At 41.0% G+C, this 9013-nt stretch overlaps 1 protein-coding gene across 1 annotated transcript in view; it reads left to right on the forward strand.

The window, feature by feature from the left end:
• Window positions 1-9013, forward strand: part of pde4a (phosphodiesterase 4A, cAMP-specific) — a gene marked incomplete in the record, with an annotated part of 39908 nt that overhangs the window by 16759 nt on the left and 14136 nt on the right. Inside the window, 4 exon segments of the mRNA XM_035654812.1 lie at window positions 6437-6622; window positions 7043-7079; window positions 7245-7315; window positions 8117-8166. Coding sequence (XP_035510705.1) covers window positions 6437-6622; window positions 7043-7079; window positions 7245-7315; window positions 8117-8166 — 344 coding nt within the window.

A 9013-nucleotide genomic window follows, 5' to 3' on the forward strand; every position in this document is an offset into this window, starting at 1 on the left:
AGAGGAGGAGGGGGGTGGGGGGGTTGAAATTGCACGTGGAAATAAGCATCTGTGCTTGCTTGGCAGAGGAGGAAGCGGGGGCAGGAAATAACTGTCATTCTCTACAGAGGCTGAGAGTACGGACTGTGTGTGTCGTGGGGAGAGAGAGAGAGAGAGAGAGAGAGAGAGGGTGATGGACTTAGGCAGGTTAATCATTAACTTAGTGAACTGAAGAGAATGAAGAAAAGAGGGTGGGGGGAGAGATTGACTGGGAGTGTATTTTTTTTTAAAGTAGCTTAAATGAATGAGGGTTGGATCATCCCCTCAGAGAGGCCTGATTAACAGGCAGCATTCAGTTAGATGGAGGGAAAGGAGAGCCGACACCAACCAGACTGTTGGGAAAAATGCTGATACGGCAGCAACTACCCCCAGTCGGTGGCTTTTATCATGGTGATTGTTAATGAATAATCGATGGCAAGAGAGGGTCAATGGAGGGGATGTATGTAAATCTCCTCTACACTCTCATATAGACTTATAGCTTTAATTAAACTAATCGCTGCATTGACTCGGGGCTCCAAAGCCCCTTTGAAGCCTGCCGTACTAATGACATGAAATCAAGCTCCCCCTTTTGTTGCAGAAATGTGTGCAGAGAAGAGAGAAAATGAAGGGCTGCAGCAGAACAGTCCAATTTTCCTGGCTTATTTTGCACACAAGGACTTTCTGTAAGAAGGTGCATAGTGCTAATTTAATAAGCACACTACAGTAATACCTGTGTAAGATTTCTCTACCTAAATTCATTTCAGCTTGATGGTACACAGCTATTACACGTGATAAATTAACCTTACATTTTCCGAGTCAGTGACCACATCTCTGTCATGCAAAATAAATTGGAGTTGCGTTGTTGTAAATGACCTTTAATATGGTCCTGCATACTTTTGATTGTTTGTGTTTCATGTTCATTTCAAGTATTTTCTTAAGGCTCTGTTAAGAAAATGTTAAATAATAGTTTTTATGAGTTTGAAAGCGACTGTGTGTAAGCTAGTAAAATTGATGTATTACCCCAATGCACTGCAACTCTGTCGTGCTTGACAAACAGTTAACATTCCTTGGTCAAATTAAATGGTTGCTAGCCTGAAGAAATGCAGTGTTATTAAAGTGTGTTTTGCAGTAACTGAAGTACACAAGGTGAAGCATGCTTGAATAATGTAGATTAAAGCTGCATTTCATATCAGGGGTGGATCTAGAGAAATATTCATGAGCTGACAGGGGTGAGATGGAGACTTAAAGGATGGCAGAAATAAATATTGATTTAATCGCAAACAGTCACATACGTCAATATTTGCTTGGAAAAGCCCTCAAATCAAGATATTTTAACTCAAAAACATTACATTATTGTGGCATATTCGTAAAGACTTATATCTAAAGGTGGAATTATAAATTAATACATTTCCAAATCTTCATACATTTTTCCAAATACATATCTTTTTTCAGTGGACTTAAGCCTTAAATGACTTGTCTCAAATGTGGCCACAACATGTCATTAAATTCATTTCTGTTTTTTAACACAGTATAAAATGAATCTTAATTAACGTGTTAAATTTGACAGCATTTGACAACAAACTCTAGATTCACCCGTTTCATGTGTGATTTGCACTATTTCCCTGTGCTTTTTGTTAATTGTTGCTAAAAGGATAAATTCTTCACCTAAATATACTTGCCTATAACATTTAACAGAATGAGACAGTTCAGGTAGCGGGGCTATATGAAATACAGTAGCTTTAATGTGCTCCTCTCCATCCCAAAAGAGACGGTTTGTTATCTTCCACAAGGAGGAGTCACTCAGCTAGCACAAATCCCCAATCCTTCTGAAACCTCTGATCATCATGTCATTGTCCGCAGTGATACACTCCAGGGACTCTGCTTTCACATAATGAAACCAAGAGAGCTGCCCACAGCTCATCTTATAATCACCCTGTGTGCAGCGTGTGTGTACATGCATCTAGTTTGCCTTTTTATAGTGTTTGAGTGAAAACAAAAGAGCTTCAGCGTTAATGCTCATCTGTGTGTGCGCTTAAGTGCAACATGGGGGTGTGTTTTTGCCAGCGTGTGTGTGTGTCCACGTGTGTGTGTGTGTGTGTGTGTATGTGTCCACGTGTGTGCATGAGTCACTTTGAGAGGTTTCACCAGCTATTATTGAGCTGGGACTCTGTATTTAATAGGAGATAGAATAATTGTCTCTTCATCAGCTCTCCAGAGATTACAATAGTAACTGTCATGTGAATTAGAATTCTTGACATTTTCCAAAAGTCTTTCTTTGAAAGGCACTGTTCAAACAGGCTGTACGTGAGGCCTTTTCATAAGTGACTTTCCAAGACGAGCTCAGCGCTCTTCCCCTGTGCGTCATAAACAAACGATAGTTAGTCTCTACCAGGAAAAGAGGGGAGTGAAAAGAGAGACTCAGAAGAAATGGTAACCTACTCAATGTAGAAGGCAAGAGGAGAGGAGGAAACGGCTTGACAAGGCATCTTATCTTTACTGTGTTCTTCGCTGTGCTCAGGCTTTAAGCTGCTAGCTGAAAGGTGGAACACTGAATTCAGCAGCAGGTTTTGCTTCTTGCTTTTTTGCTGCTGCAGAAAAGGGCTGAGGAAAAAACAGATACTATTCACAAGTCATCTCATTTGTGTTCTTATTTGGTATGTGCAGAGTGTATATTCAAATTGTGACACAAAGTTTGAATATCTTCTCCATGTCTCCCGACTGTCACAAATAAACACAAAAATGCAGGTTGTCACACAGACGTGCTGGCACACACAATCGCTGTCTCTCACACACACACACAATTTAAAATGTCTAATCTGTATTCCAAACACTGACAAAAGGTTAGCCCCGCTACCAAAAACATTGTTTGGAATAAGTTTTCCACTCAGACAAGCAGAAATTAGATTTAATGAAGAATCAACAGCACATGATGCTGTAAAGTATGATCTGTTTTAATTCATTCACGTAACTTCAGTACATCTACCTGCAGTGCAGACATTAAAATAGTAACAATTAATAATAAATAATGAACATGTTACTTAATTACTTACGTATAAAAATCTGAAATACAGGACTGGAATATGCCATCACTCACAAGTTAACTGACATTTTGGAAAAATGACCAAAAAAGTGCATACCTTCCTGAGAAATTCTTATGCAATACTGATAACTTACTTCACCAGGAAATTGCCACATTTGCAACAGAGTTGTTTCCAAATGCCATTTTGGTAATTCAGGGGTTAATGAGGTAGTTACAATGCTATTAATCAATACATGCTCTTATTAAAGTAACAAATGACACCCCAAGAACTGAGCTGCCAGCAAACCTGATACCTGCAGTGGTTCAATAGTTCCAACATAGCTGTTATTAAAACTGCAGTCAAATACTTCTGCATTTTGAGCTGAACTGTGTTGCAAAAGCAGCCATGTACTGTTTGAGAAACCATGTTTCAAGTGTAAAATAAAAAATAAAACAAAAATCCAGCTTGAGGCCGTCTAACGTTGCCTTCTCCGATGTCATGACTAATTTAGTTGTGGTTGACCTAATGCACCTTGTTTGAAAGCTTTTTTTGGGGTCTAATTGTTGCTCATGGAGAAAATTAAGGTAGCAATATGTCTGCTCACATCTAAAGGCCAAGGAAAGTGCTGTTGGTGAGCAAGGCTGTTGATGTCAAAACACAAAATGTTTTGGGCGCAAACCTTGCACACTCTTTAGTAGAACATGTAAACATTTACACAGGGGTATGAGTCAACCCGTTTTTTTCCCCTGGCTTTCTTTCTCTCCTTTCTCCTCTTTCTGGGTTGTTTTCTATCGTCTCTTCAAATCCTCATTACACAGGCTCTGTGTGTTGCTCTAACGTCTGCTGTCTGTTACTCTTACTGATCAGCCTTCCTGTTGCTGCAGAGGAACTGTGTGCAGAGAGATAAGGATAGTGAGAGCACATGCTTGCATTGGGCGGGGGGGGGGAGTAGCAGATACAACGTGAAGGGCGAAAGGTTGGCTAATTAGGAAATTAACAGAGATCGTCGCAGGTCTCGCAGTTGTTTGTCTCGGGGGTTGTGAATGTGAGATGTCACAGTCACAGCAACTTGGACACCAGATGGGGACAGAGGTCAGTTTTGAGCTGGACTGTCCCAGCAGCTGGAGCTGAGGTGGTGAAATATCAGAAGAGCTGTGAGTGCGAAAGGAACAGCACAGGCAAGGATTAAGGGGACCTGCACAGATCCAGAGAACAAACTGAGGATGTGGAAAGGGGTGAACTGGAGTTTATGCATCCATGGCCTGAGGATCACAGCACAGGACATGCATGCTGATGCACTTTGACTCCAACAGCATGAGACACGTGGGAGAGCAGGACTGAAGGGAGGATCGGGGCCTTGTTATTAGATCTTGCTCTCGATTGAGAACAGTTTGCGCCGCGTACGGCAGGTCCAGACGCGAGTCGACGCACTAAAAAGTCGATGAAGGGGGAGACTGCGTGGGAGGGAGACAGCCAAACAGAGAGAGACAGCCGGTTTTAAGTGGAGGCTGGGGGAGTTTTCTTTAACTGTTCGGCTCCACCGGGACCAGAGCTGGCAGGGATGAGTCAGAGGAAGCTGACACGACAGCTGAGGTTGTGGGAGAGTCATGAGGGTCCACCTCCTGCGCCCTCTCTCACCTCACCTGTGTCACCGGTCGATCAGAGTCGCGGACACGGGGGCTCTGCTCTGTTTCGGCGTATGAAACTTAACCGCAGTATTCAGGAGCGCAGACGCTCTTCTCACTGTTTTTGCAGGTACAGTTCTGCATCCAAGCCACTGTTCTATAATTTGATCCTCACTAACCTCTCCTTCTCTCTTCTCTTTTCTTTTCTCTATTAAAAAAAAAAAAAGCTGCAGTGCTTTGTGCTTATTCTGCATCAGTTCAGGTGAGGTGTGAGCACTATAAACATATGTGCAAATGTTTTCTCCCTAAAGAAGATTTCAGAGTAAATTATTCCATGCACACACTCTGGTAACCTTAGTGAGATGGATTAGATTTGGGGAAGAGCTGAAATCAGAATGCAGAAGTCTCATAATTACTCTCAGAGTTTGCAGAAAAAATAAAAATGGGGATTAGCACATACAGCTTGCAGAGTGCCCCCCTGGCAGACATTTTTGATGTGTTTTTCATTACTGGGAAAACTTGTTTAATGATAATTTGATCTGTAGCCTTATTCACAAAGCCTTCTGGGGAGAGGAGTGGCTCCTAATTGGCCAATTTTGAAGTAAATTCTAAAAATATCACACTTCACACTTAATTTTAGAAGTCAAACAGAAAACCGTTCACAACTGTGTTGACAACAAAAGTTTGAGAAGTTTAGGAGACGTGGGGAGGTGTTCTGAAGATAAAAGTTATCCTACATTAAAAATAGATGCATCTAGACTGCAACCTGCTTCCCTATCTGTCCTTGTCATCCCAACATTTGACTGCAGCCTGAAAGTGATCATTATAGATTCATATTATTGTATATGGAAGTCTTGGTTTGTAGCTGTTTTACTGTATAACCAACCCTGTAATTCAAGCAGTATTTTTTTCCCACAAATATTTTCAGATAAATTGGTATCTGTCTGTACTGTTACGGCAGAATTGTCCATAATTTTCTTGTTATATGATGCCAAACTACAACCTTATTCAATCAATACTGACTTAAGAGCAAAGATCAATCTCTTCATCTCAGAAATAGTTGGAGTTTTGTTGAGGGCTGCTGGAAAATAAAGGCTTCATGACTGCAGGTGTTGGTAAAAAAAGAGACGAGTGTAACCTGAGAACCATGTTGCTGTGTCCCCTTTGGCTTAGCTCGTCTTTGAACGGATCTGGCAGATTAGTTTCAGCCTTGTGTTTTGTGTTTAATGTTAATCAGCAATGTGCTGGCCTGATGCTGTGTGGACAGATGCTGTGTTTCATTTTTCAAATTATATTTTTGGGTTGGACTTTGTCCTTTTTTCTTGTATTGCTGATGTTTCCTGATGATAAGCAGTCTTCGTGGCTTTATACTGGTTTTCATACTGTTAAGATGTCGTCCAATAATAGATCTGAATCCAAATAAAAAATCTTCATCACTGACGTCTTCAGACAGACAGCTTTGGCCCAGAGACAGGCTGCGGTTGATGTGGCTCATTTTGCTCACTTAAGCATGACTTGCTCTAAAATATGACTTGTCACTAAAGTGTAATTCTCAGGGCAGCCCGGTGGCAGTCTGCCAATCAAACGGCACCAGAGTCACAGCTGCATGCGTACATGCTGTAGCATCTGTCACATCTCTCTTTCTTCAACTTCCTCACTAAGAAACATTAAAGGAGGGTGGACCTCATCACGGGTAATTGGGTGTTTAGGTGTTTAGGCTGAAATGTAACAGATGTAAAACCAATTTCCTCTCTGTCCTCTCTAACCCTTCAGCTTCGATTCCGAGAATGGTCCCTCGCCAGGCCGGAGTCCCATGGATTCGCAGGCGAGTCCTGGGTTGGTGCTCCACCCTTCTTTCCCCCAGAGCCAGCGCAGGGAATCCTTCCTGTACCGCTCAGATTCAGACTACGACACGTCCCCCAAAACCATGTCACGCAACTCCTCCATCAACAGTGAGGGGTAAGCACAAGGCCATCATCCTGGATCCATCAAGCAGCAGACAAAATTTAAACATGTTTTTTAAACCCTGCAGTGTCCACTCACACACACATCACTAACTGCACATTATCCCAATCAACACAGTGATGGTGGTGATTGTAATTATGCAATCATTATGCTAATGAAATCATGATGAATCCTCTTAGCATTAACTGTTGTGCTCTGTTTCCTGGCTTGTCTTTCAGTATGTTTAAACCACCCAAAACCTTCCATTAGTGTATATCAGGACTATTTCTCTGTTTAGATCCAAATAGGTCTCTGTAAACATACAGCTCACAGATACAGCCTCTCATATAAACACTAATACTGAGCGCATCAGGCTCCCAAACCGCTCACATTCATCTCATTCTCTGCTTTTTGTTTTAATCTTTTATCCTGTAGGCACGCCGAAGACATGATTGTCACCCCTTTTGCTCAGGTATGTTTTCCTTGTGCACCCTGTCTGGCAGGTTTAATTGCTGTAAATGACTAGAAAAAGTGGCTAATTAGTGCAGTGAACTTGTCCCCCCATCCCATCTTCCTCCCTCCCTCCTCCCTCCTCCTCCTCCTTCTTTCCCTCCTACGCTGTCCATCCATCCCCCAGGTGTTGGCCAGCCTACGAACCGTAAGAAGCAACTTCACCATCCTCGCCAATGTCACAACACCCACTAACAAGTCAGTATCATGCTGTCAAACACCCCTTCCCCCCACTTACACTCGTCACGACTGCCTGCTTAGTTTGCAGTGTGTGTTTGCTAATGTCTCCTTCTCCTGGATCCCGTGGGAAACACTTTTGCCATCATGATTAACCAGTTTATGATTATCACACTATGCTCAAGGAAAATATGATCTGCATTATCTGGCATCTCTCAAACTCGATGGCTGAGGACTGAGTGCAGCAAACACCATGCGTCAGATGTATGTCCCTGACTCTGTACCCAGACGATGGAGACGGTCAATAACCCTAAAATTATTCTCCTTTGTAATGCAGTAGACAGAAGGAGCTCGAGTTGGCAGGCTTTTAGCTCCACGTCAATATGATATATAAAGCAATGGACCACAGACCACAGAATTATCAGCATCTATAATTATGCAGTGTTGTGCCCTGAAAATGCCTCCCTCACTACACAATTATGAAACCATGAAGACTATTTGAAAGGAGAGCGGAGCGCATGCTTTGTCTTTGACTATTTTTGGATACTTGAATATTTTAAGTGAAACAGGGGAATTTTATGCACTTTTAAAAATTCACACATTGCAGTGTTATTCAGTATTTAAAGACATTTTAATATAGACATGCACTCATCCCTTCGTCTCTTTTTAGGGGCATATAAATGAATAAAAAAAATATTCATATATCCTCTGTGAGCCAAGCCTTTTGTTGCCTCATAATCTAATGCTGAATGTGTGTTGAACCCCAGCAGGGGGCAGCAGCGTGTGCTTCTGCCTCTAATGTAATGATGTGTTCGTCCACAGGAGGTCACCAGTGACAAGCCAACCCACTGTTCCCCAAGCTACACTCTCTGGTATGTTGTCAGCTAATTAAAACTCTTAGTCCAAAGAGTCCCACAGTCCCCTTACACAGCTTTAAGGACACACTAAGGCTCCCAAACTCTCCAAATGCATCTTCAGTAATGAAAATGACTGCAGAACAGCACATAACATCATATGGCTATTAAAGAGGATTTTTAAAATTAACTTTACCTACTGCATACATTTTATGAGACTGGATATATCTTAATCGTATTATATCTTAATTATATATTGCTAAAGCTACAAAATATATATAAGTTAAGAAAAAACAAAGCTGATGTAAAATAAAAGTTTGCTCTCTTTTCATAAAGACGTTCAAAGGACATGTATGAAAAAGTTAATGTTCACCTTCACTGCACTGAAACTGAGAGAAAATGCTGTAGTCTACTGTGTTTGTTAGAGGACAAAATGTAACCAGTTGTAAAGATGTGTAGAGTGTAGAGTGCCTGACATGAAAAACGGACTAAAAAAAAAATAATAATGAAAGGGGGGATTCAGCAGAGTTGCGAGTCTTAAGGAAGCAGAAATTAATGTGTATAACAAATTAAACATTCTTTATCAGAATACATACATTCATTTGTCTATTTTAAAATACCTGTCAGTTGTAGATGGATAGTTATCATATGTTGTCAATACATTTTTTTTGTGTTATTCAGCTAATCATTATCTAATATATATGCCATTTCACTATAAATAGTATACTTATATAAAACAATATGTTTTTTATATATATAATAGCTATAATATAACTGTGATTCAATTGTTTTCTAGTGTTGTTACATATATGAGACTATAAGACATATCATATATTCTGAATTTTGTTGGTGTGTGTGTGTGTGT

Source organism: Morone saxatilis, unplaced genomic scaffold (assembly GCF_004916995.1).
Source record: "Morone saxatilis isolate NCDOM2014 unplaced genomic scaffold, NCSU_SB_2.0 Contig14, whole genome shotgun sequence".
Lineage (NCBI taxonomy): Eukaryota > Metazoa > Chordata > Actinopteri > Moronidae > Morone > Morone saxatilis.